Consider the following 27,552-nt stretch of genomic DNA (forward strand, 5'->3'; position numbering starts at 1 on the left):
GTTCCGCTTTAAATAGTCTAACACTAACAGGGGTACCCAAAAAACTTTTTAATTAAAAAGCAAGATCTTTTTTTTATTTATTATTAAAATATGGTATACTAAAGAATGACTGCTATAAAAAGGAATGTATTCAAAATTATTTATATTATATACATGCAAAAAAACAAGAATAAAATAAACTACAACACATATTGAACCTCTGTGTTTAAATACTTTTGACCAGCTGCCAGATATGAAGTTACTCTTCTTAATTTTGAATGTGTTTAAAAGAATTAAAGACATTTTAAAAAACTGGATTATATCAGGCCTGAAATTATTTTTCAGGGATTTGTTGTCTATAGATGTACATAGTAATGAAATAGGTTAAATTACTAAATTTGCAAATGGTTAATTAAAAATTTGGTGAGACAGTCAATATAATAACTAATATATATATATATATATATATATATATATATATATATATATATATATGAGGGGGGAGTGGCTTTTTGTTTTAGTTCCACCACCACATATGGCTGACATGTCTGATGTGGTATAGCACCTAGACAGATACTGGTACAGTTGTTGACATCCTTAGAACTGTACACACATATGGGGCACAGATGGGAGACAAAAGGGGGGGGAGAGTTGCATTGGCCAGCCTGGAGCTTTTTTGTTTTAGTATTTAGGTCTCAAGCAGCTCCTGCCAATAAACACCAGTATTAGCATTTCAGTTTGAAATAACAACAAAATATTTTGTGCAAGCTATTTTTCCCCCTCCCAGTCACCTCTAGATCCGCCTATGCCAGTACTTCAATAGTTTGAATCAATCTGCACAATATTTTTAAAATATTCCATTTATTTACACACATTTTAACAGGTGTCAACATAGTCATAAATGGTCATCCCTGAACAAATATGTCCATTTCATGTTCCTGTTGCTAGGTTGTTAATTTGGGCGTGTCCGTCAGGGTTACTCCGGACATGTCTGTTGAGGTTACTTCGGACCTGTCCGTCAATGTTACTCCGGACCTGTCTGCCAGGGTTCAGACAAGACGTGTCAGTTCTCCTGTCGAGCCAGTACATGAAGTCACTGACGGTCAGCTGTCGGAACCTGCCGTCGGCACACATCCGGGCAAAGAGAGCGATGTCTGGCAGCGTCGTGTCGGACTGCTGGCCGGCTATAAAGACCAGGAACTCGTCGGCCAGGTACTGGATGTAGTTCTTGCTCACGTCGCCGAAGTAGCCCAGGCAGCACAAGTAGGTCAAGATGGCGGGGTCCCTGCCGTCAATGATGTAGCTCTGAGGCTTGTCGTAGCAGCGAGCCGTGTCCTCCTTGCTCTGGTTCAAGATGGTGTAGCAGAACTTGTAGGCCACAGCCGTGCTGGCGGCAGTACTGGAGCAGACGTAGAGAGCTGCTAGCACTAGCAGGATCTGAAACAGGAATACACGGGTTGGTGAGTGGTATGTGGCTGACATGGACAAACGCCTTGCTGCCAAATAGGGGGGGGGGGGGGGGGGGGAGGGCGCTAGTAGCTACCTGCGACAGGATCTTAATCATAACAGCTGTGTTCGGCAGGTACCAACATGATCACAGAATTTAGTTAGATGTGGGATGGTGGATAACCTCAGATTAAATGACCAGATTAGCGGGATGGTGAATGACTACATATCAAATGACCAGATTAGCGGGATGGTGAATGACTACATATCAAATGACCAGATTTGCGGGATGAGAGTGACCGCAGATTAAATGACATACCACTAAACCCTGAGGGCCTAGTCTCCAATCTCCCCCCCCCCCCATCCAGCGACATCCCGAGGGTCTACGGAGCATGGGCGTGGCTTGAAATAAGTCCGTTCACCAACGGGCTGTTATCCTTCATCAACCCAACTGTCAACGAACTGACAAGACACAAATATTTCAAAGTTTTTATCTTGGAGCGACGTAAAGTCAAGCCCTGGTCTAGCACTATCTCAAGCAGTCGCTGTGTGCAGCTGCTCTAACAAGTCCTGTTCGCACGCTAGCACACCATGACAGGCAGAAGAATGTGTCGCAGCGGCGTCGCTAGGGTGGGTGACATCAGGTGCGGTAACCCAGGGTGTCTCCCTCCCCCGTACGGTAACCCAGGGTGTCTCCCTCCCCCGTACGGTAACCCAGGGTGTCTCCCCCGTACGGTAAGCCAGAGTGTCTCCCTCCCCCGTACGGTAACCCAGGGTGTCTCCCCCGTACGGTAACCCAGGGTGTCTCCCTCCCCCGTACGGTAACCCAGGGTGTCTCCCTCCCCCGTACGGTAACCCAGGGTGTCTCCCCCGTACGGTAAGCCAGAGTGTCTCCCTCCCCCGTACGGTAAACTAGGGTGTCTCACCCCCCCCCCCCCCCATTTGCCGACTACATGGACTAAAATTAAAGGCAATATATGGTGTCAGTCCCATCACAGATGGTGTCCTTCCCATCACAGATGGTGTCCCTCCCATCACATATGATGTCAGTCCCATCACAGATGGTGTCCTTCCCATTACAGATGATGTCAGTCTCATCACAGATGGTGTCACAAAGTGCCAAATGTTGCATATAACGTTTAAAAGCTACTAACCTAACTGGAAAAAAACAGTTTTCCAGCAATATTCGTGTCACCCCCTAGGGTGTTATCCAATAGATGGTGTCACCCCCTAGGGTGTTATCCAATAGATGGTGTCACCCCCTAGGGTGTTATCCAATAGATGGTGTCACCCCCTAGGGTGCGTATGCACCCCCGCCCTGTGACGCTACTGGTGTAACGTAGAGGTAATCTCGCGATGGGTGAGATGATGTATCAGCTGATGTTGTCATGTCTAACTGTCATGTCTGACTGTCAACTGTGATGTTTGACTGTCTAACTGTCATGTCTAACTGTCATGTCTGACTGTCATTTCTAACTGTCATGTCTGACTGTCATGTCTGACTGTCATGTCTAACTGTCACGTCTAACTGTCATGTCTAACTGTCATGTCTGACTGTCTAACTGACATGTCTGACTGTCATGTCTGACTGTCATGTCTGACTGTCAACTGTCATGTCTGACTGTCAACTGTCATGTTTGACTGTCTAACTGTCATGTCTAACTGTCATGTCTGACTGTCATTTCTAACTGTCATGTCTAACTGTCATGTCTAACTGTCATGTCTGACTGTCATGTCTAACTGTCACGTCTAACTGTCATGTCTAACTGTCATGTCTGACATGTCTGACTGTCATGTCTGACTGTCATGTCTGACTGTCAACTGTCATGTCTGACTGTCAACTGTCATGTTTGACTGTCTGACTGTCATATGTCTAACTGACATGTCTGACTGTCATGTCTAACTGTTATGTCTGACTGTCATGTCTAACTGTAATGTCTAACTGTCATGTCTGACTGTCATGTCTAACCGTCATGTCTAACTGTCATGTCTGACTGTCATGTCTAACTGTCATGTCTAACTGTCATGTCTAACTGTCATGTCTAACTGTCATGTCTGACTGTCTAACTGTCATGTCTGACTGTTATGTCTGACTGTCATGTCTGACTGTCATGTCTAACTGTCATGTCTGACTGTCAACTGTCATGTTTGACTGTTATGTCTGACTGTCATGTCTAACTGTCATGTCTAACTGTCATGTCTGACTGTCATGTCTAACTGTCATGTCTAACTGTCATGTCTGACTGTCGTGTCTGACTGTCATGTCTGACTGTCATGTCTAACTGTCATGTCTAACTGTCATGTCTGACTGTCATGTCTAACTGTCATGTCTAACTGTCATGTCTGACTGGCATGTCTGGCTGTCATGTCTGACTAGCAGGTGCATGACATGACGCCCACCACACGTCATCCAACTGCCCCTATGGTCAGTCAATGAAGGACAGTATCAAGTTGTCACCCAGATGTCACCAAGATGTCACCAAGTTGTCACCAAGTTGTCACCAATATGTCACCAAGTTGTCACCAAGTTGTCACCAAGATGTCACCAAGTTGCACAAAAGTAAACAAAAACTACTCACGTATTTCCCTTTGTGTGACGACATTGTTGGTCCTCCCCCACACTAATCCAGTTATCCACAGGATAGCAATATCCTGAGCTGTTGATTTCCTGGTAAAGTGAACCACTGAAGTGGACACGGCTTATCTGGCACACTGTTCGCCCTTGAGTGATGGCGTACCTGGCCGATGGTTGGTCCTCGCGTCGTCCCTCGTCAGGTACTGCGGGATGTGACGTCCCTCGTCAGGTACTGCGAGATGTGACGGCGCATTTCTCCTTGCTTGATGCCAGTCACAGATTAGGACGACAGTACGGCGAGGCAATCTCTGAGATGTGGAGCTTCATTCAAATTCTGTCCTCAGCGGGGGTAGGTGGGGGGGGGGGGGGGGTTGTAGGGTTATAGTGGTTGGTTCAAAGAAAGTTTTTATAGCATAGACAACTGCAATCAGTTATAAGTTAACTGGCGGGTTTATGTTTAAGGCTTTCAAAAATGTCTATTATGTTTACCTGGGGCCCATGTCCCTGTCTACCTGGGGCCCATGTCTCTACCTGGGGCCTATGTCTCTGTTTACTTGGGGCCCATGGCTCTGTTTACTTGGGGCCCATGTCTCTACCTGGGGCCTATGTCTCTGTTTACCTGGGGCCCATGGCTCTGTTTACCTGGGGCCCATGGCTCTGTTAACTTGGGGCCCATGGCTCTGTTTACCTGGGGCCCATGGCTCTGTTTACATGGGGCCCATGGCTCTGTTTACCTGGGGCCCATGTCTCTGTTTACCTGAGGCCCATGTCTCTGTTTACCTGGGGCCCATGTCTCTGTTTACTTCGGGCCCATGGCTCTGTTTACTTGGGGCCCATGTCTCTACCTGGGGCCCATGTCTCTGTTTACTTGGGGCCCATGGCTCTGTTTACCTGGGGCCCATGTCTCTACCTGGGGCCTATGTCTCTGTTTACCTGGGGCCCATGGCTCTGTTTACCTGGGGCCCATGGCTCTGTTTACCTGGGGCCCATGTCTCTGTTTACTTGGGGCCCATGGCTCTGTTTACTTGGGGCCCATGTCTCTACCTGGGGCCCATGTCTCTGTTTACTTGGGGCCCATGGCTCTGTTTACCTGGGGCCCATGTCTCTGTTTACTTGGGGCCCATGTCTGTTTACCTGGGGCCCATGTCTGTTTACCTGTGGCCCATGGCTCTGTTTACCTGGGGCCCATGTCTCTGTTTACCTGGGGCCCATGTCTCTACCTGGGGCCCATGTCTCTGTTTACCTGGGGCCCATGGCTCTGTTTACCTGGGGCCCATGTCTCTACCTGGGGCCCATGTCTCTGTTTACCTGAGGCCCATGTCTCTGTTTACCAGGGACCCATGGCTCTGTTTACCTGGGTTCCATGTCTCTGTTTACCTGGGACCCATGGCTCTGTTTACCTGGGTTCCATGTCCCTACCTGGGGCCCATGTCTCTACCTGGGGCCCATGTCTTTGTTTACCTGGGGCCCATGTCTCTACCTGGGGCCCATGTATCTGTTTACCTGGGGCCCATGGCTCTGTTTACCTGGGTTCCATATCTCTACCTTTGGCCCATGGGCTCTACCTGGGGCCCATGTCCCTGTCTATCTGGGGCCCATGTCTCTGTTTACCTGGGGCCCATGGCTCTGTTTACCTGGGGCCCATGGCTCTACCTGGGGCCCATGTCTCTGTTTACCTGGGGCCCATGGCTCTGTTTACCTGGGGCCCATGGCTCTGTTTACCTTGGGCCCATGGGCTCTACCTGGGGCCCATGGCTCTACCTGGGGCCCATGTCTCTGTTTACCTGAGGCCCATGTCTCTGTTTACCTGGGGCCCATGTCTCTGTTTACCTGGGGCCCATGGCTCTGTTTACCTGAGGCCCATGTCTCTGTTTACCTGGGGCCCATGTCTCTGTTTACCTGGGGCCCATGGCTCTACCTGGGGCCCATGGCTCTGTTTACCTGGGGCCCATGGCTCTGTTTACCTGGGGCCCATGGCTCTGGGTTCCATGTCTCTACCTTTGGCCCATGGGCTCTACCTGGGGCCCATGTCCCTGTCTATCTGGGGCCCATGTCTCTGTTTACCTGGGGCCCATGGCTGTTTACCTGGGGCCCATGGCTCTACCTGGGGCCCATGTCTCTGTTTACCTGGGGCCCATGGCTCTGTTTACCTGGGGCCCATGTCTCTGTTTACCTTGGGCCCATGGGCTCTACCTGGGGCCCATGGCTCTACCTGGGGCCCATGTCTCTGTTTACCTGAGGCCCATGTCTCTGTTTACCTGGGGCCCATGTCTCTGTTTACCTGGGGCCCATGGCTCTGTTTACCTGAGGCCCATGTCTCTGTTTACCTGGGGCCCATGTCTCTGTTTACCTGGGGCCCATGGCTCTACCTGGGGCCCATGGCTCTGTTTACCTGGGGCCCATGTCTCTGTTGACCTGGGGCCCATGGCTCTGTTTACCTGGGACCCATGTCTCTGTTTACCTGGGGCCCATGGCTCTGTTTACCTGGGGCCCATGTCTCTGTTTACCTGAGGCCCATGTCTCTAGCTGGGGCCCATGGCTCTGTTTACCTGGGGCCCATGGCTCTACCTGGGGCCCATGTCTCTGTTTACCTGAGGCCCATGGCTCTGTTTACCTGGGGCCCATATCTCTGTTTACCTGGGGCCTATGTCTCTGTTTACCTGGGGCCCATGTCTCTGTTTACCTGGGGCCCATGGCTCTGTTTACCTGGGGCCCATGGCTCTGTTTACCTGGGGCACATGTCTCTACCTGGGGCCCATGGCTGTACCTGGGGCCCATGTCTCTGTTTACCTGGGTCCCATGTCTCTGTTTACCTGGGGCCCATGTCTCTATCTGGGGCCCATGTCTCTATCTGGGGCCCATGTCTCTGTTTATCTGGGGCCCATGTCCCTGTTTACCTGTGGCCCATGTCCCTGTTTACCTGGGGCCCATGTCTCTGTTTACCTGGGGCCTATGGCTCTGTTTACCTGGGTTCCATGTCTCTACCTGGGGCCCATGGCTGTACCTGGGGCCCATGGCTCTGTTTACCTGGGGCCCATGTCTCTACCTGGGGCCCATGTCTCTGTTTACCTGGGGCCCATGTCCCTGTTTACCTGGGGCCCATGGCTGTTTACCTGGGGCCCATGTCTCTACCTGGGGCCCATGGCTGTACCTGGGGCCCATGTCTCTGTTTACCTGGGGCCCATGTCTCTGTTTACCTGGGGCCCATGTCTCTATCTGGGTCCCATGTCTCTATCTGGGGCCCATGTCTCTGTTTACCTGGGGCCCATGGCTGTTTACCTGGGGCCCATGTCTCTACCTGGGGCCCATGGCTGTACCTGGGGCCCATGTCTCGACCTGGGGCCCATGTCTCTACCTGGGGCCCATGTCTCTACCTGGGGCCCATGTCTCTATCTGGGGCCCATGTCTCTGTTTACCTGGGGCCCATGGCTGTTTACCTGGGGCCCATGTCTCTACCTGGGGCCCATGGCTGTACCTGGGGCCCATGTCTCTACCTGGGGCCCATGTCTCTACCTGGGGCCCATGTCTCTACCTGGGGCCCATGTCTCTGTTTACCTGGTGCCCATTTCCCTTGTTACTGCGTCTTTGATCTCTGTTCATGATATGCCTTTTCATGGCATTGGAATTTCAAGTATAATTCCTTGTTTAAAGAACCTTTTAAAATCCAAATGGGTTTTTAAAGAAATAAGAGCCACAGAATTGTGACGTCACCTTTCTTGATGTAGTCCATTTGTAGTGTAGTGAACAAGTTGTTGACAATCAAAAGAGTGTTAGACCACTTCCTTTCTGCGCAACACCGCTGTCCGGATGACTAGCCACAGGTTTACGGCTGAGCGAACTGTTCACGATTGGTCATGTGAGAATCTCGAGCGAGGAATATCAAAGCGTTGATTGAAGGCGCTAGCAAGTTGACAATAGCCAACGCACTCAGGTTTCTGTTTCCCGCTAAAAGGAAGTGACTTCCTGTGACGTATTATGCCGGTGATAAATCTCTTGATAAACACTGACAAATATGTCAGTCGCTGACTTCAAACAAATTACATTCAATATTTTCTTTATACGAAGCGTTTTTTGTAGACAAATACATCATTAGTCGAGCGTCCTTGTTGACTTTTATGGAATAAAAATATTACATTCCATTTTGTATTTAAAACTATTTGGGCAAGTCTTTCTGACGATAGCTTAGTGAATCAAACATTGGATGTGCCCAAGTGCTCTTTTATAGTCGGGCTTTGCTCGCTTGTCTCGTCTTTTACTGGCCATCAGATGACCCTGGATGACCTTCATAGGATCACTAGATGACCTTCATGGGATCACTAGATGACCTTCATAGGATGACTAGATGACCTTCATGGGATCACTAGATGACCTCAATGGGATCACTAGATCACCTTCAATGGATCATTAGATGACCTCAATAGGATTATTAGATGACCTTGGTCACTATTGATACATTATATATACAATCAGCTAATCCACCCTCACCCCGCCCTATTCAACTGTCTACATGCACCCCCTCCGCCCTATACAACCGGCGAATGCACCCCCCACTCCGCCCTATTCAACTGCCTACATGCACCCCCCCCCCATGCAACCGGCTCATGCACTCCCCACCCTGCCCTATTCAACTGCCTACATGGACCCCCCCCCCCCTATTCAACTGCCTACATGCACCCCCCCCCCCCCGCCCTATTCAACTGCCTACATGCACCCCCCTATACAACCGGCTAATGCACCCCCCACCCCGTTCTGTTCAACTTCCTACATGCACCCCCCCCCCTATACAACCAGCTAATGCACCCCCACCCCGCCCTATTCAACTGCCTACATGCACCCCCGCCCTATTCAACAGCCTACATGCACCCCCACCCCGCCCTATTCAACTGTCTACATGCATCCATCTGTTACGACATACGTGCCAACTTGACAACGCAGTTACTTTTCTGTCTTTCTACTTCGATTTTCTACGTCTTGCTTACGAGTTACCTGCCCCTTAATAATGGAGTTATGTTCCTTGTACTTGCTGCCTAGTTTCCCTTAGATTGCAGTCATGTTTTTTTTCTGGTTACCGGCCCTGGAATTTATCCACGCTTATTGGCATCATAGTTAATTTGGTTTTTTTTTCTCAATTTGTGGTCCCAGTTGTTGGCCCTGGTTGTTGGTCCTGGTTGTTGGTCCTGGTTGTTGGTCCTGGTTGGGTTGTTGGTCCTGGTTGGTTGTTGGCCCTGGTTGGTTGTTGGCCCTGGTTGGTTGTTGGCCCTGGTTGTTGGCCCTGGTTGTTGGTCCTGGTTGGGTTGTTGGCCCTGGTTGGTTGTTGGCCCTGGTTGGTTGTTGGCCCTGGTTGGGTTGTTGGCCCTGGTTGTTGGCCCTGGTTGGGTTGTTGGCCCTGGTTGGGTTGTTGGCCCTGGTTGGGTTGTTGGCCCTAGTTGTTGGCCCTGGTTGGGTTGTTGGCCCTGGTTGTTGGCCCTGGTTGGTTGTTGGCCCTGGTTGGGTTGTTGGCTCTGGTTGTTGGCCCTGGTTGGTTGTTGGCCCTGGTTGGTTGTTGGCCCTGGTTGGGTTGTTGGTCCTGGTTGGGTTGTTGGCCCTGGTTGGTTGTTGGCCCTGGTTGGTTGTTGGCCCTGGTTGGTTGTTGGCCCTGGTTGGGTTGTTGGCCCTGGTTGTTGCCCCTGGTTGGGTTGTTGGCCCTGGTTGTTGGCCCTGGTTGGTTGTTGGCCCTGATTGGTTGTTGGCCCTAGTTGTTGGCCCTAGTTGTTGGCCCTGGTTGGTTGTTGGCCTTGGTTGGGTTGTTTTCTCAATTTGTGGTCCCAGTTGTTGGCCCTGGTTGGGTTGTTGGCCCTGGTTGGGTTGTTGGCCCTGGTTGGTTGTTGGCCCTGGTTGGGTTGTTGGCCCTGGTTGGGTTGTTGGCCCTGGTTGGGTTGTTGGCCCTGGTTGTTGGCCCTGGTTGGTTGTTGGCCCTGGTTGGTTGTTGGCCCTAGTTGTTGGCCCTGGTTGGTTGTTGGCCTTGGTTGGGTTGTTGGCCCTGGTTGTTGGCCCTGGCTGGGTTGTTGGCCCTGGTTGGGTTGTTGGTCCTGGTTGGTTGTTGGCCCTGGTTGGGTTGTTGGCCCTGGTTGGGTTGTTGGCCCTGGTTGGGTTGTTGGCCCTGGTTGGTTGTTGGCCCTGGTTGGTTGTTGGCCCTGGTTGGTTGTTGGCCCTAGTTGTTGGCCCTGGTTGGGTTGTTGGCCCTAGTTGTTGGCCCTAGTTGGGTTGTTGGCCCTGGTTGTTGCCCCTGGTTGGGTTGTTGGCCCTGGTTGTTGCCCCTGGTTGGGTTGTTGGCCCTGGTTGGTTGTTGGCCCTGATTGGTTGTTGGCCCTGGCTGGGTTGTTGGCCCTGGCTGGGTTGTTGGCCCTAGTTGTTGGCCCTGGTTGGGTTGTTGGCCCTAGTTGTTGGCCCTAGTTGTTGGCCCTGGTTGGGTTGTTGGCCCTAGTTGTTGGCCCTGGTTGGGTTGTTGGCCCTAGTTGTTGGCCCTGGTTGGGTTGTTGGCCCTGGTTGGGTTGTTGGCCCTGGTTGTTGCCCCTGGTTGGGTTGTTGGCCCTGGTTGTTGGCCCTGGTTGGTTGTTGGCCCTGGTTGGGTTGTTGGCCCTGGTTGTTGGCCCTGGTTGGTTGTTGGCCCTGGTTGGTTGTTGGCCCTGGTTGGGTTGTTGGTCCTGGTTGGGTTGTTGGCCCTGGTTGGTTGTTGGCCCTGGTTGGTTGTTGGCCCTGGTTGGTTGTTGGCCCTGGTTGGGTTGTTGGCCCTGGTTGTTGCCCCTGGTTGGGTTGTTGGCCCTGGTTGTTGGCCCTGGTTGGTTGTTGGCCCTGATTGGTTGTTGGCCCTAGTTGTTGGCCCTAGTTGTTGGCCCTGGTTGGTTGTTGGCCTTGGTTGGGTTGTTTTCTCAATTTGTGGTCCCAGTTGTTGGCCCTGGTTGGGTTGTTGGTCCTGGTTGGGTTGTTGGCCCTGGTTGGTTGTTGGCCCTGGTTGGGTTGTTGGCCCTGGTTGTTGCCCCTGGTTGGGTTGTTGGCCCTGGTTGGTTGTTGGCCCTGGTTGGGTTGTTGGCCCTGGTTGTTGCCCCTGGTTGGGTTGTTGGCCCTGGTTGTTGGCCCTGGTTGGTTGTTGGCCCTGGTTGGGTTGTTGGCCCTGGTTGTTGGCCCTGGTTGGTTGTTGGCCCTGGTTGGTTGTTGGCCCTGGTTGGGTTGTTGGTCCTGGTTGGGTTGTTGGCCCTGGTTGGTTGTTGGCCCTGGTTGGTTGTTGGCCCTGGTTGGTTGTTGGCCCTGGTTGGGTTGTTGGCCCTGGTTGTTGCCCCTGGTTGGGTTGTTGGCCCTGGTTGTTGGCCCTGGTTGGTTGTTGGCCCTGATTGGTTGTTGGCCCTAGTTGTTGGCCCTAGTTGTTGGCCCTGGTTGGTTGTTGGCCTTGGTTGGGTTGTTTTCTCAATTTGTGGTCCCAGTTGTTGGCCCTGGTTGGGTTGTTGGCCCTGGTTGGGTTGTTGGCCCTGGTTGGTTGTTGGCCCTGGTTGGGTTGTTGGCCCTGGTTGGGTTGTTGGCCCTGGTTGGGTTGTTGGCCCTGGTTGTTGGCCCTGGTTGGTTGTTGGCCCTGGTTGGTTGTTGGCCCTAGTTGTTGGCCCTGGTTGGTTGTTGGCCTTGGTTGGGTTGTTGGCCCTGGTTGTTGGCCCTGGCTGGGTTGTTGGCCCTGGTTGGGTTGTTGGTCCTGGTTGGTTGTTGGCCCTGGTTGGGTTGTTGGCCCTGGTTGGGTTGTTGGCCCTGGTTGGGTTGTTGGCCCTGGTTGGTTGTTGGCCCTGGTTGGTTGTTGGCCCTGGTTGGTTGTTGGCCCTAGTTGTTGGCCCTGGTTGGGTTGTTGGCCCTAGTTGTTGGCCCTAGTTGTTGGCCCTGGTTGGGTTGTTGGCCCTAGTTGTTGGCCCTGGTTGGGTTGTTGGCCCTAGTTGTTGGCCCTGGTTGGGTTGTTGGCCCTGGTTGGGTTGTTGGCCCTAGTTGTTGGCCCTGATTGGGTTGTTGGCCCTGGTTGGTTGTTGGCCCTGGTTGTTGGCCCTGGTTGTTGGCCCTGGTTGTTGGCCCTGGTTGGGTTTTTGGCCCTGGTTGGGTTGTTGGCCCTGGTTGGTTGTTGGCCCTGGTTGTTGGCCCTGGTTGGTTGTTGGCCCTGGTTGGTTGTTGGCCCTGGCTGGGTTGTTGGCCCTGGCTGGGTTGTTGGCCCTGGTTGGTTGTTGGCCCTGGTTGTTGGCCCTGGTTGTTGGCCCTGGTTGTTGGCCCTGGTTGGTTGTTGGCCTTGGTTGGGTTGTTGGCCCTGGTTGGTTGTTGGCCCTGGTTGGTTGTTGGCCCTGATTGGTTGTTGGTCCTGGTTGGTTGTTGGCCCTGGTTGGGTTGTTGGCCCTGGTTGGGTTGTTGGCCCTGGTTGGGTTGTTGGCCCTGGTTGGTTGTTGGCCCTGGTTGGTTGTTGGCCCTGGTTGGTTGTTGGCCCTAGTTGTTGGCCCTGGTTGGGTTGTTGGCCCTAGTTGTTGGCCCTAGTTGTTGGCCCTGGTTGGGTTGTTGGCCCTAGTTGTTGGCCCTGGTTGGGTTGTTGGCCCTAGTTGTTGGCCCTGGTTGGGTTGTTGGCCCTGGTTGGGTTGTTGGCCCTAGTTGTTGGCCCTGATTGGGTTGTTGGCCCTGGTTGGTTGTTGGCCCTGGTTGTTGGCCCTGGTTGTTGGCCTTGGTTGTTGGCCCTGGTTGGGTTTTTGGCCCTGGTTGGGTTGTTGGCCCTGGTTGGTTGTTGGCCCTGGTTGTTGGCCCTGGTTGGTTGTTGGCCCTGGTTGGTTGTTGGCCCTGGCTGGGTTGTTGGCCCTGGTTGGTTGTTGGCCCTGGTTGTTGGCCCTGGTTGGTTGTTGGCCCTGGTTGGTTGTTGGCCCTGGCTGGGTTGTTGGCCCTGGCTGGGTTGTTGGCCCTGGTTGGTTGTTGGCCCTGGTTGTTGGCCCTGGTTGTTGGCCCTGGTTGTTGGCCCTGGTTGGTTGTTGGCCTTGGTTGGGTTGTTGGGCCTGGTTGTTGGCCCTGGTTGTTGGTAAGTATCCTCCCAAAAGGTGACACCATTCATGCGTGGTGACTGCTAGACATACGTGGTGACTACTAGACATACGTGGTGACTACTGGTCTGGAAATAGACAAACTACAGCCCGCCATCATGGAAACAGTCCACCAATCAGAACGCCTGTGACTGCGCCTGTCCGCGCGACGAAAGCGTGAATGACGACATTCTATAAATAGATGTCACCAGACGGCGCTGCAAGACGTCATCCATTGATAAGCCATCGATACCAGAGGAAATCAGCGCACTCGGGCTTGGCAGACCTGCTGTACCTCGTCATACCTCGCAGCACACTGGGCACACGACCACACAACAGACTAACACAACAGACAAACAGTTCCTTCTCGCTGCTTGACACCACGGACTAAATGGCCAAAGTTGTAAGTAGCTGTGTCAGTTTTTATTGTAGTAAGTAGCTGTGTCAGTTTTTATTGTAGTAAGTAGCTGTGTCAGTTTTTATTGTAGTAAGTAGCTGTGTTAGTTTTTATTGTAGTAAGTAGCTGTTTCAGTTTTTATTGTAGTAAGTAGCTGTGTTAGTTTTTATTGTAGTAAATAGCTGTGTTAGTTTTTATTGTAGTAAGAAGCTGTTTCAGTTTTGTATAGCGATAGACTGGGTAAAATGGCATAGAAAATGGCTGGCTACCGAAGTAAAAGTTGAATATAAAGGCAAAGATCTAGTCTTTATGACTAGGCTTGATGTAGTTCTGGATGTTGTTTGTAAACATTAGAATTAGTGTCAGAGTAGCGTCCCCTTTGTTTATGTTAATTACTTAGTCCACACATTCGTCAGCGAGGAAGTAGCTGTTACAGTTTTCGTCCTTGTTAGCACACCGCGACCAAGGGCCTTCCACAGTGCGACACCACCACACTACCACACTACCTCACTACCACACTACCACACCACCACACCTCCACACTACCACACCACCACACTACCACACCACCACACTACCACACTACCACACTACCACACCACCACACAACCACACTACCACACCACCACACTACCACACCACCACACTACCACACCACCACACTACCACACTACCACACCACCAGACTACCACACCACCACACGACCACACCACCACACCACCACACTACCACACGACCACACTACCACACCACCACACTACCCCACCACCACACCACCACCACACCACCACACTACCACACCACCACACTACCACACCACCACACCACCATACTATCACACTACCACACCACCACACTACCACACCACCACACCACCACACCACCACACTACCACACCACCACACTACCACACCACCACACCACCACACTACCACACTACCACACCACCACACTACCACACCACCACACTACCACACCTCCACACCACCACACTACCACACCACCACACTACCACACCACCACACCACCACACTACCACACTACCACACTACCACACTACCACACCTCCACACTACCACACTACCACACCTCCACACCACCACACTACCACACCACCACACTACCACACCACCACACCACCACACTACCACACCACCACACCACCACACTACCACACTACCACACCTCCACACCACCACACTACCACACCACCACACTACCACAGCACCACACCACCACACCACCACACTACCACACCAGCACACCACCACACTACCACACTACCACACTACCACACCTCCACACCACCACACCACCACACCACCACACCACCACACTACCACACCACCACACTACCACACCACCACACTACCACACCACCACACTACCACACAACGATGCTAACTAGAAATAGAATAGTGTAGGTGAACCCTCAGAAATGTGCTTTGTGTGACTTCCATAATACATTTATAAAGACCCAATATTTCAGGTAAAGTTTTAGTCATCTGAAACAAAAACTTTTTTGTCGTGGTTGACATACAAAATTGAGTCATGGTTGAGGAAAAAAGCTAAGTTGTTAACAGTGGCGTAGCGAGGGGGGGGGGGTGCAGACAGCACAGGGTGACACGATTTAGCGAGCGTGTACACCATGCCAAAAAATAGCAAAATATATACTCAAAACTGAACTCCACTTAATTAAATCATTAATTAGAGTGAGTTAAATAGTCTTTTAAAGTTAACAAATCCCGACAAGAGAGGGGGGAGGGGGTGACACTAATGATACTAATGATAGAGAAAACATGCTACCTAAAAATTAAATACATCCAGAAAAAAAACCTGTTAATACATATACACATACATATACATATACATATACTTACAAGAGTATATATATATATATATATATATATATATATATATATATATATATATATATATATATATATATATATATATATATATATATATCCTAATATATAAAAGCCCATTTGCGCACTTCTCTGTCCGCAATATTTTTTGCAACGTCGTCAGTATGTTCAGCGATATATGGAGAACTTAAAGATACGGACTTTTGTTGGAAATAATATGGTGGACGGTATATATGTATAAACTAAATTTTATTTAAAGAAGGAAAATACAAATAAAGGCATATTCGAATGTAGAACAGATTTCTAACTAAAGCGTTTATTGTCGTGATAAGAACGTAAGAAACAATGACGTCACATGAAGTTTAAAACTAAGTCTAAGGAAAGAGCACAAAACTAATGGCGTCATCTTACAATTTTAACCCTCTGAGGCCCACTGGGCCACCGGCTACCCACCTGGCTGAAAGCTTCACACTTTTTTACAAAATGCATTTTTTAAATATTTTTTACCTCTAAAGCCCATTGTTCATACTGTGGTACACAAGGGAGTTAATTCTGTTGTCTTATTTTTAATATTACTAAGTCATTTCCCTTTTGCAAATGGTGGCTCCCATGCAGCTTTAAAAATACAATTCACGACTTGCTTTTGAAGAATAAAAACATCATTTTAGGTAAGTTATAAATACTTTTTACGTTTTATTTTAATTTAAAATATATTAATTAACAACTTTAAATGTCAATATTAATAAAAAGTACGGCTAATTTTTAGTTTTAGACGTTCAAAATTGTTTGGGTTACTGGTGACCCAGTGGGCTTTACTGGTTACTTACTGGTGCACAATGTAATATGTAACCAAATTGTCATATGGTTTTTGTTGTTTTATTTATACAAACAAAAAAATAGTTTTATTTTTAATTTTTTAGCAATTAAATTTTATATTTATTTAATTCATTTGCAAGATATGGTTTTATTTACACAATTTAGGCATCTAGAATGTAAGTTCTAGATCTACCTAAGATCTAGTGATTATTTTAAATATTTGAATGTATTTTTTTAAATTGTAAATAATTATTGTTTTTTCTTCTTAACAGAATGGCACATTCCTCCAAGACGATCTACACTACAAGTGAAGTATTGAACATTTTAGATACTATTAACCATAATGAAAGCGACTTAGAAGATGAAGTATCATCCACTGATGATGAAGATGAATTATACACCTTAGCAAATGAATATGACAATGAAGAAATAGCTGGTGTTGCAGATACACCAGACTCAGATGAGAATGAGTTGCTAGAAACTCCAGAGTCAGTTAAAACCAAAAAAAAACATATCATTGGCACAAAACAACATTTGAGCCACCGGATGTCATCTTCAGAGGTGAAAAGCTGCAACTTCCAGACCATTATGAACTGCCATCTCCTCAGCAGTTCTTTGAAGAATTTTTGACTGAGGACATGTTAGATCTTCTAGTTGAAATGACTAATCAATACAGTGTGGAGAAAACTGGCAAGTCTGTGGACACGACCAAAAAAGAAATGAAGCAACTGTTAGGCATCAGTCCATAGAAAAAAACACTAAAATAGTCGCTGTTTGTTGGTACGACACAAGAGCTGTCAATGTACTATCTACATTCTCTGGTACAGATCCCAGAAATCCAGTTAGTCGATTTGAAAAATCCAAATCAATGTATGTCCCAGTACAGAGGCCAACAGTTATAAAACTGTACAATGAAAACATGGGAGGGGTAGACCTTCATGACTGTTGTGTGGCCAAAAATTCCTACCGCATTAAGTCCAAGCGGTGGTACATGTACATTTTTTGGCAGACCATTAGAATGATGCTTGTGAATGCCTGGCTTTCTTATCGTCGTGTCACTGGTCTGCTTGGATATTCAAAACGGGACACAATGAACCAGCGAAAATTTCAAGCCAGGCTAGCAACACTTCTTATTCAGTTTGAAAATTCCAGTGAAAGGAAACGGGGGCGGCCATCTGCAGAGTGCAGTAAAGAAAGCCTTGTAAAAAGAAGGCGACTGCAAACACTTCTGCCCAATCCACAAATAGCAACAGATGGCTACAATCATTTTATAATAAAAAATGACAATCGCCAACGATGCAGATTGTGCAGCCTTAAAACAAACAATGTTTGTGAAAAGTGTAATGTTTTTCTTTGTTTCACAGAGAAAAGAAACTGCTTCAGGGAGTTTCATTTTGGCTCATGAATGATTGAAATGTTCAAAATTAAAATAAAGTATTATAAAGTTTAAAACAAATGTATCATTTTAAATATTTATGTGTAAGAATAATTGTATTTTCATAACCTCTAAAGCCCAGTGGGTCACCAGTGGAACAATTTGGAAAAGTAGGTCACGGTCTAAATTGTAATTTTTTTATGATTGATATTGATTTCTATCCTAAAAGTATGCATGTACACCAAATGAAATATTTTTCCTACCGTTGCAACATAATTTGGGCCTCAGAGGGTTAAAATATGAAGAAATGAACTATTTCATTCAAATTTGGGTTAGATCTATAGATCTTCTTAACAAGACGTACGCTATGAAATGTATACAATTTTCTCGGCTAAAAATAATAAAAATTACTTTTAAAAACAACATAAATACAATTGAACAGTTTGGTTTTTTAATGTAATCATAATCAGTGTGTGCATTTAATAATATTAAATTAATATGGTGTTGTGTTGACTAATAATGTTTATAATTTCGTTTTTCTAATAGGTATTAGTAGCCTATGTTATTTTAAATGTATCGAATTTTAGCTATTTAGTTATTTCTTTGCTTTGTCACTAATATCGTTCGACGTATAGTAAAGAACATTGCGTTTTGACCAATAACTATTTTATAAAATATTTTTCTCAAACAAGTGTAACATTAAAATATATAGGCCTATAATTCACGTGTAACGAGTACCGACGGCTAGTATTTTTATAAAGCAAAGTGCTCGGGTGTCCGATAGGGCACTTCCAGGTGCCGCAGGCGCTTCAAATTTGGAAGGCTCCTGCCTTGGGGCAATAGAATGGGGGCCGGTGCCGGTTGGCCGCAAGTCCACGAAGAGAGGGCCGAAACTGACCTCGACTGGCTGGCGCCTTATATGAGCTAAATTACAAAAAATAAACTTTTGCCGAACGACCCCCCTTTGATATTTTGTGAAGTGGTAGAAGAACGCATAGAGGTGTCATAAAAAACTCGCCTGTCGTAAAGTGGTCAAAACTGACCAGTCGTATTTCCCCATATAATCTTTGTAATTTATGGGAAAAACAGAGAGTAATTTCAACAAACATTTTTTAGGGTACTGTACATCAGGCTAATTTTTTGCATGCACCTCTAAAGATGACTAGGCTGTATGGAAAAACTGTTGGTCAGACTCAAAGCCCTCGACGAGGGCTAAAAATGACCGCGAATGCGATTCTCTTTGTATGATATATATATATATATATATATATATATATATATATATAAATTGTCGAACGATCCTCCTAATGTTTTGTGAGGTCGTAGACCGACCGTGGAGGGTAACAAAACACATTATTCACATCGGGAAAACCCCTTAAGGTCGTTAGATTTGTCCAGATGCCGTATTTTCTGATATAAACAATTGTTTGTAAAAAGTAAATAAAGACTACGTCATTCGGTGTATTTACAGGGGAGGTAACTTTTTAAAGTAATAATTTTTAAATAATTTTTTTAAATATTTTAAAGAAAAATAAAAGTCACAAAGAATAGCATTCGTTTAAATAGATATTTCATTATAGATTAAGTTATGTATTGTAAAGAAATTATAAAATTTAATTGCGCAAGTGAATTCTATATAATAGTTTCGCTGTCTGTGTATCTATCTATCTATCTGTCTATCAATCTATGTATCTGACAACAACGCTCTAGAGAAAACACAAGCAAATTAAAAACTTTCACAGTAAAACGGAAGCGAAATATGACGTCACATTTAGCATATAGTAGAAAATTGTATCAAGCCGGAGAGTGCACACAGTAATATGTCGAGTAAACATTGAATATAAAGGCAATTTCGTCTAATCTAAGTGGTTTGCGTGAAGAGTTTCATTCATACAATTCTTCGGGTAGGGGCGAAGCCCCACCCTCGCGAAAGAACGTCTAAGCCCCCACCCCCCCCCCCCTCCCCACCCCCAACTCAAAAGAAATTTCTTCATCGATACTCAACGGGCCATTTTTCTCGTTCTATATAATAGTTTCGCTGTCTGTCTATGTATCTATCTATCTAACTATCTGTCTATCTATGTATCTGACAAGAACGCTATAGAGAAAACACAAGCAATTTAAAAACTTTCACAGTGAAACGAAAACGAAATATGACGTCACATTTAGCATATAGTAAAAAATAATCTCAAGCCGGAGAGTGCACACAGTAATATGACGTCATTGATTCTCGAGTAAACATTGAATAAAAAGGCAATTTTGTCTAATCTAAATGGTTTGCGTGAAGAGTTTCTTTCATACAATTCTTCGGGTAGGGGTGAAGCACCACACCCGCGTAAGAACGTCTGAGCCCCCCCCCCCCCCCATCCCCAACTCAAAAGAAATTTCTTCATCGATACTCTATAATAAAATTACCGCCTAATTAATGTGTCTAATCTAAAAAGTGGTTTTCTTGCAATTTCTTTAATGCAATTCTTCGGGTAGTGGCTAAGCGCGACACCAGTGTTTCTTTCAGACTTTTTCCTCCCCGGAGGGGGGGGAACTTTTTCTAATCTAAAAAGTGTTTAGCGTGCAGTTTTTTTTTCAAGCATCTCTCCCGGTAGGGGCTAAGCCCCTCCCAGATTCTTCCTTTAGTTTGTATGATCTACAAATGCGATCAGTGTTTCTTTCAGACTTTTTCCTCGCCGGAGAGGGGTGGGGGTACTTGAAATTTTCGGGGGCGCGGGTAGAATTTTCTGGGATGGGGCGGACACTGGAAAAAGTATATAATTATATTTCGTTGAATGGGACAGTAGACACGTTTTGGAGTGTGTGTGTGGGGGGGGGGGGGAAGGGGAGGGCGAAGCCCCCTCCTCCCAAGTAGAGTTGCCTGAAACTCTAAATGCGACTTTTGTCATGAATGAGATTAGGTGCATGGTTTAGGGATATGCCTATGACTATATTTTGTATAAATTAAAGTACCGAGAAAATAGACATCACTATCAACATAGCGCCCGTCGTATCCTTCCTCAACGGGCCATTTTTCTCGTTTAATATAGTATTCTATTTATACTATTAAGGAAGCCGTAGCAGTTTTAATAACCTTGCGAGTAATAATCTTGCGAATACTCCACCAATGTTTGTATGACATAAAATTACTCAAACTATTTAAACTTAGGCCCTAAACACTCTACATAACAGCCACTCACCAATGAATTAATCATTCAAATCTCAAATATTTTTTTGAAAACCTAAGCGAAGCTAGTCAGTATGCTTAGTCTATATTATAACGCTGCTGGTAGTGTGTCTGTCCGTCAGTCAGTCATCGCTATAAATTTTGGAACCATAAAAGTAAACCTAGCAGTGCTTTTAAATTATTATGAAAAGTAATAGAGTAGGGTTTGTTTATATAAGGACTTAAATTTATGTTATAGTCGCCACAGTTTTTACACTTTCGCATAACGTGAAGAAAATATTAAATACTAGCACATAGCTAAAACATTTTAAACGGATCAATGTCAAATATAATTTTCGTTTAGATTCCTAGAAAAAGTGAATATTAATTAAAATATTTAATGGTTATGCTAGGGGAGGTAATTTTAAAATAAATTCAACTCACTTTAATAAAAAAAATTGTGAATGCAAATTCTGCGGACGTCCAAGAGGACATTATTGTTGGAATAAAATAATTAGCATGGATTGATAAAGTATAATATGGTAGGTAAAACATGGATATTTTAAATACTGCCTTTATTTATTTTATACACTGAGCGCACTGTTTACTAATTATTATTTTTAATCAATAACAGTTTAGAAGCCACTCCTAAATGTCCTCTATGTTTACCTTTATCTTTCGGTTTGCGGACAAGCTGGGTTTTTATAGTCGTTCACTAAATTGAATCAGGCGCGTCCGCCGGCGCCCGGACAGGGTTCGACTTTGCGCGATGGGCTATCCTGTGAGCGCTATGGGTTTGTGTTTGGTTTGCGTTTGTGTTTTCTTTAGTGTTACTGTGATGCGTTTGTGTTTGTGTTTTTTTTTTCGTTTGTGTTTGCATTGTGTTTGTTTTTTCTTTTGTGTTTGTGTTGGGTTTGTGTTTTCTTTTGTGTTTGTTGTGTTTATGTTTGCGATATTTTTGTGTTTGTGTTTTCTTTAGTGTTTGTGTTTAGTTTTGTTCTGTTCCATAGTTGGTATAGTTGGTACATTTAAAAAAAAGATTCGTGGCGGAGCACGGGTATGCAGCTAGTGTATATATATATATATATATATATATATATATATATATATATATATATATATATATATATATATATATATATATATATATATTTCGAACGGGGAGGGAGGGGGGTGGTGACACCATTAGGTGCCTCACCGGGTGACACCCACTGGTTGTTAAACAAATACGTTGATAAGGGGTTTTTTTTTTACTAATTTTACTAAGTCAGTAAAGACTGCCTCGAGGTTTGTTAGAATTCAAATAAAATGTATATGTGATACTGTCGTTATGTGATACTGTTGTTATGTGATACTGTCGTTGTGTGATACTGTCGTTATGTGAGGCTGTTGTTATGTGATACTGTCGTTATGTGTGGCTGTTGTTATGTGATACTGTCGTTATGTGAGGCTGTCGTTATGTGATACTGTCGTTATGTGATACTGTCGTTATGTGAGGCTGTCGTTATGTGATACTGTCGTTATGTGATACTGTCGTTATGTGAGACTGTCGTTAAGTGATAGTGTCGTTATGTGATACTGTCGTTATGTGATACTGTTGTTATGTGAGAAGTTCGTTATTTGAGGCTGTCGTTATGTGAGGCTGTGTTTGTGTTAGTACGTGAAGTCCTGTGTGTATGTGTGGGTGTGTCGCTACACGTGTGTCTTAGAACCGGTGCTCCACACTCCCCCGACGTTCTGAATGTGCTGTATGAAGAAGGTCGCTGCGTCCACCGGCTGCTCAGCGGTGTGAAAGCCAACAGGATTTGGGCAGTGAATTACAGGGCTGTAGCACCCCATTATTAGACCCTTATCTGGTCTATAAATAGAAATAATGACCCCTGGCGTTCAGTTGGGAATAAATTCAAGAATGTGTATGACAACACAGGTGGTGTCAGTGGTCTCCCTTTAGTTGACTGTCCTGTTTATGACTGACGTCCCGTTAGTTGACTGTCCTGTTTATGACTGACGTCCCGTTAGTTGACTATGCTGGGTGTGGGTGACGTCCCGTTAGTTGACTGTCCTGTTTATGACTGACGTCCCGTTAGTTGACTGTCCTGGGTGTGGGTGACGTCCCTTTCGTTAAATCGTCGATTGCAGCACCAAGACAACCGAAACATTAATAGTTGGTTATTTAACTTGCTTCCTCTGTCTGTCGTCATAGAACTGCCGAGCGAAATTTCGATTACTTCTAACTTACCGATTCGTTTCAAACTTAGCACGTGTGTCAAGACAAGATGACAATGCAATTTTATTTCAAATTTGACTTCATTGGATGTCTATGTTTTATGAATTAATTAAAATTTCCTAAATTACATAGGGGTCATACTACCTAGTGCACAATTATACGCGCATTTTCAAGTTCATTTGGTGCGCAATAGTTTTTTAGTCGCGCAACTCTATTGTATTTCAAAATTTTAAAGTACTGAAAAAAATGCGTTTAAAAATTGCATCAAAAACGTTTTAATAACAAGCGTTTATTTAATAATAAAAAGAGAAAATAAATGATTTTCTTTAAATATAAAATAATAAACTAATATTTAAAAACTATAAAGAAAAGCGTGGGTCTCTTCCTAAATATTAGTAAAGGTATCCAATAGATAATATAGATCTAGTAACCTACGTTTTTCTCTATACTCGGTATACGAGAAAGTAAGAAATGTTCAAGCGAACTATGTTTACTTTACAACCTCGGCTGTGGATTGGTCGGTGAAGAAACATTTATAAAGGGTTATAAAATGATGGAGCAGAGCTGGCCACAGCAGACAGAGATCCTATTAAGTGTACATCGATAAGTGAGAAGGGGATCACATTGACTTCACCCGCTTGATCGTATCATTTGTACATCGATACACAGGGGATCGCACTGACCACCAACAGATGGCTCTAATGCCAGACTAACTGTGTGGTTTCTTAGAAAATAAAGTCAAATAATGTAGCGAGGTTGGTGGCAAAAATAGATTGGTTGTTCAATTTAGAGTGACAAAAATAGATTGGTAGTTCAATGTAGAGTGGCAAAAAAAGATTGGTTGGCGTTATTTCAACTCTAATTTAAAGTCATCTGACGTCGCTATTGTGACAACTCGCAAGTAACCTAGAAACAAAACAAGGCGTCATGCGTCACTTTAAAACAAACCTAGCGTCGTACATCACCCAAAAAACCGTCGCATCGAAGAACAGATCGCCGCCGTATGCAAGGACACAATTTGTGGTTTAACAATCAACAACGTTTAGCAATTAGCATGTCCTAATTAGTCACACAGTTACCCCTAACTTAATAAACTATTGTTCCTAGTGTTTTAATTACTGAACAATGGTTCATGTCTAGAATTATAGCGATAGACAAGGTAAACTTGATCTAAGGGAAGTCAATAAGGAAACGGAAACTATGAACTAACTTTGTATTGAATCGAGTTGTATTCAGTTTTCATGTTGCCACCTGTTGTTCATTCTACCTTCCTGTTGCACCTGTTTACTTACATCTTTGATTCTTCCATCAGGTCATTGTGCTGCTGGCAGCCACCCTAGTGTTGTACATCGCCCACGTGAGCGAATGTACCAGCGACCTGCAGATGTTCTGCTGCACCATACTGAACCAGTCCCTGACCGACCTAGACGCCTGCTATGAGAAGACCACGACCTACACGATCGAGGGTAAGGACCCCGCCATCTTGGCCTACTTATGCTGCCTGGGCTACTTCTCTGACGTGGACCACGACTGGATCCGGCACCTCGACGACGACTTTGTGGTGTTCATCTCAGACCAGACGAGCAGCGCCATCTTGCTCACCATCGCCAACTTCACGGTCACGTGCTCGGCCTCCACCTCTGAACTGCTCACCTTGACCCAGTTTAAACATTGGAACGTCACCAAGTCTGCTAGAGACTGCTGAGAATCGGACTGGCCCTGACAATTTTAGTTCATGTCTGAAGCAAGTGTGAACATTTAGTTCAGACCAGAGGAAATGTTGCTGACATCTGAACCCTAGAAATGGTGGGGTCACCTAGGGTCAAATGTCCAGACACTAGCCTAGTATGACAGGAGTTTCGTCTGATTCTGCAACTAAATCATCTGCTTCATGCAGTCATTGAAGTGTTTTTTTTTCGTTGGCCCATCGTTCATCTTTCTTACATTTCGCTGGCCACCACTAATGTTCATGATGGCCACCACTAATGTTCATGATGGCCACCACTAATGTTCATGATGGCCACAAGTATGGCCAAACTACAACATCTGTTGAAACTAGTGAGGCACTGCTGAATCCTGGCGACACCACGTGACCCGGCTACATATTTGGCCAATTTTTGGATAGACCTTGTTTACACACTTTAGCTCATGATAACTCCTTTATCTGTCAACTTTAGCTCTCAATTATAAATGTCAACTTTAGCTGGCAACTTTCAATGTCAACTTTAGCTGTCAACTTTCAATGTCAACTTTAGCTGTCAACTTTCAATGTCAACGGTCAGCTGGTAAAGTTCTAAAGTAATTTAAACATTTACAAGTCACTGATTGCACCCTAGTGGGTGTGGTCACGTAATAGACTGGACTATTCCCCGTCCATTATTAAGCTCAGCTCAATGAAGTGGCAGAGTTTAGTCCCCCCCCCCACCCCCACCCGCAAGAAATTTCCAGACACCCGCTAGTTGGGGCATGTTGTCGTGTATGTACTGTTGTGGCGAGTGTAAAACGATGTTGTCGTGTATGTACTGTTGTGGCGAGTGTAAAATGATGTTGTCGTGTATGTACTGTTATGGCGAGTGTAAAATGATGTTGTCGTGTATGTACTGTTGTGGCGTTGTAAAATGATGTTGTCGTGTATGTACTGTTGTGGCGAGTGTAAAACGATGTTGTCGTGTATGTACCTTTGTGGCGAGTGTAAAAACGATGTTGTCGTGTATGTACTGTTATGGCGAGTGTAAAATGATGTTGTCGTGTATGTACTGTTATGGCGAGTGTAAAATGATGTTGTCGTGTATGTACTTTTGTGGCGGTGTAAAATGATGTTGTCGTGTATGTACTGTTGTGGCGAGTGTAAAATGATGTTGTCGTGTATGTACTGTTGTGGCGAGTGTAAAATGATGTTGTCGTGTATGTACTTTTGTGGCGGTGTAAAATGATGTTGTCGTGTATGTACTTTTGTGGCGGTGTAAAATGATGTTGTCGTGTATGTACTGTTATGGCGGTGTAAAATGATGTTGTCGTGTATGTACTGTTGTGGCGAGATTAAAATGATGATGTTGTCGTGTATGTACTGTTGTTGCGTTGTAAAATGATGTTGTCGTGTATGTACTGTTATGGCGAGTGTAAAATGATGTTGTCGTGTATGTACTGTTATGGCGAGTGTAAAATGATGTTGTCGTGTATGTACTTTTGTGGCGGTGTAAAATGATGTTGTCGTGTATGTACTGTTGTGGCGAGTGTAAAATGATGTTGTCGTGTATGTACTGTTGTGGCGAGTGTAAAATGATGTTGTCGTGTATGTACTTTTGTGGCGGTGTAAAATGATGTTGTCGTGTATGTACTTTTGTGGCGGTGTAAAATGATGTTGTCGTGTATGTACTGTTATGGCGGTGTAAAATGATGTTGTCGTGTATGTACTGTTGTGGCGAGATTAAAATGATGATGTTGTCGTGTATGTACTGTTGTTGCGTTGTAAAATGATGTTGTCGTGTATGTACTGTTATGGCGAGTGTAAAATGATGTTGTCGTGTATGGGCTGTTATGGCGAGTGTAAAATGATGTTGTCGTGTATGTACTGTTATGGCGAGTGTAAAATGATGTTGTCGTGTATGTACTTTTGTGGCGGTGTAAAATGATGTTGTCGTGTATGTACTGTTGTGGCGAGATTAAAATGATGATGTTGTCGTGTATGTACTGTTGTTGCGTTGTAAAATGATGTTGTCGTGTATGTACTGTTATGGCGAGTGTAAAATGATGTTGTCGTGTATGTACTGTTATTGCGAGTGTAAAATGATGTTGTCGTGTATGTACTGTTATTGCGAGTGTAAAATGATGTTGTCGTGTATGTACTTTTGTGGCGGTGTAAAATGATGTTGTCGTGTATGTACTGTTATGGCGAGTGTAAAATGATGCTGTCGTGTATGTACCTTTGTGGCGAGTGTAAAATGATGTTGTCGTGTATGTACTGTTGTGGCGAGATTAAAATGATGATGTTGTCGTGTATGTACTGTTGTGGCGTTGTAAAATGATGTTGTCGTGTATGTACTGTTGTGGCGAGTGTAAAGTTGTCCCCGTGTTCTACCAACACACTGTAGATAGCACCCATATAAGTGCGGCAGGCAGGCACCGGCCTAATGTGTCAGATCAAAGCTGGTCCCAGGATGTCGTGATACCTGTTGTCATCAAACCATAATATGTCGTGATACCTGTTGTCTTCAAATAAATCTTCGAGTCAAGCGTTCTTGTTGTTTTAGCTGGCGTCTAAGTGTTGTTTTGTTAGCATACAAATAGCTAAATCACGGGTCACTTTGTAGAACGTCTATAGGTCAGCCTGAAGGACGTCTATAGGTCAGTAGGACGTCTATAGGTCAGCCTGTAGGACGTCCATAGGTCAGCCCGTAGGACGTCCATAGGTCAGCCTGTAGGACGTCCATAGGTCAGCCTGTAGGACGTCCATAGGTCAGCCTGTAGGACGTCCATAGGTCAGCCTGTAGGACGTCCATAGGTCAGCCTGTAGGACGTCCATAGGTCAGCCTGTAGGACGTCCATAGGTCAGCCTGTAGGACGTCCATAGGTCAGCCTGTAGGACGTCCATAGGTCAGCCTGTAGGACGTCCATAGGTCAGCCTGTAGGACGTCCATAGGTCAGCCTGTAGGACGTCC

General features: G+C 45.7%; 2 protein-coding genes across 2 annotated transcripts; one reads left to right on the forward strand and one right to left on the reverse strand.

Annotated features, from left to right (window-relative positions):
• Positions 1-487: 487 nt before the first annotated feature.
• LOC131935545 (uncharacterized) lies at positions 488-4,209 on the reverse strand. Its single transcript, XM_059291993.1, has 2 exons — positions 4,005-4,209; positions 488-1,416 (listed from the first exon to the last, which is right to left on the reverse strand). Exons 1-2 carry the CDS (start codon positions 4,026-4,028, stop codon positions 910-912), a joined length of 531 nt encoding a protein of 176 aa, XP_059147976.1. The 5' UTR covers positions 4,029-4,209; the 3' UTR covers positions 488-909.
• On the forward strand, positions 1,376-27,131 carry LOC131935546 (uncharacterized). Its single transcript, XM_059291994.1, has 3 exons — positions 1,376-1,439; positions 13,259-13,459; positions 24,207-27,131. The coding sequence occupies exons 2-3, from the start codon at positions 13,448-13,450 to the stop codon at positions 24,597-24,599; spliced, it is 405 nt and encodes a 134-aa protein (XP_059147977.1). The 5' UTR covers positions 1,376-1,439; positions 13,259-13,447; the 3' UTR covers positions 24,600-27,131.
• The last annotated feature ends 421 nt before the right edge of the window (positions 27,132-27,552 follow it).

The sequence above is a fragment of the Physella acuta genome, unplaced genomic scaffold (genome assembly GCF_028476545.2).
Source record: "Physella acuta isolate Inbredline_101_S28 unplaced genomic scaffold, ASM2847654v3 ptg000148l, whole genome shotgun sequence".
Lineage (NCBI taxonomy): Eukaryota > Metazoa > Mollusca > Gastropoda > Physidae > Physella > Physella acuta.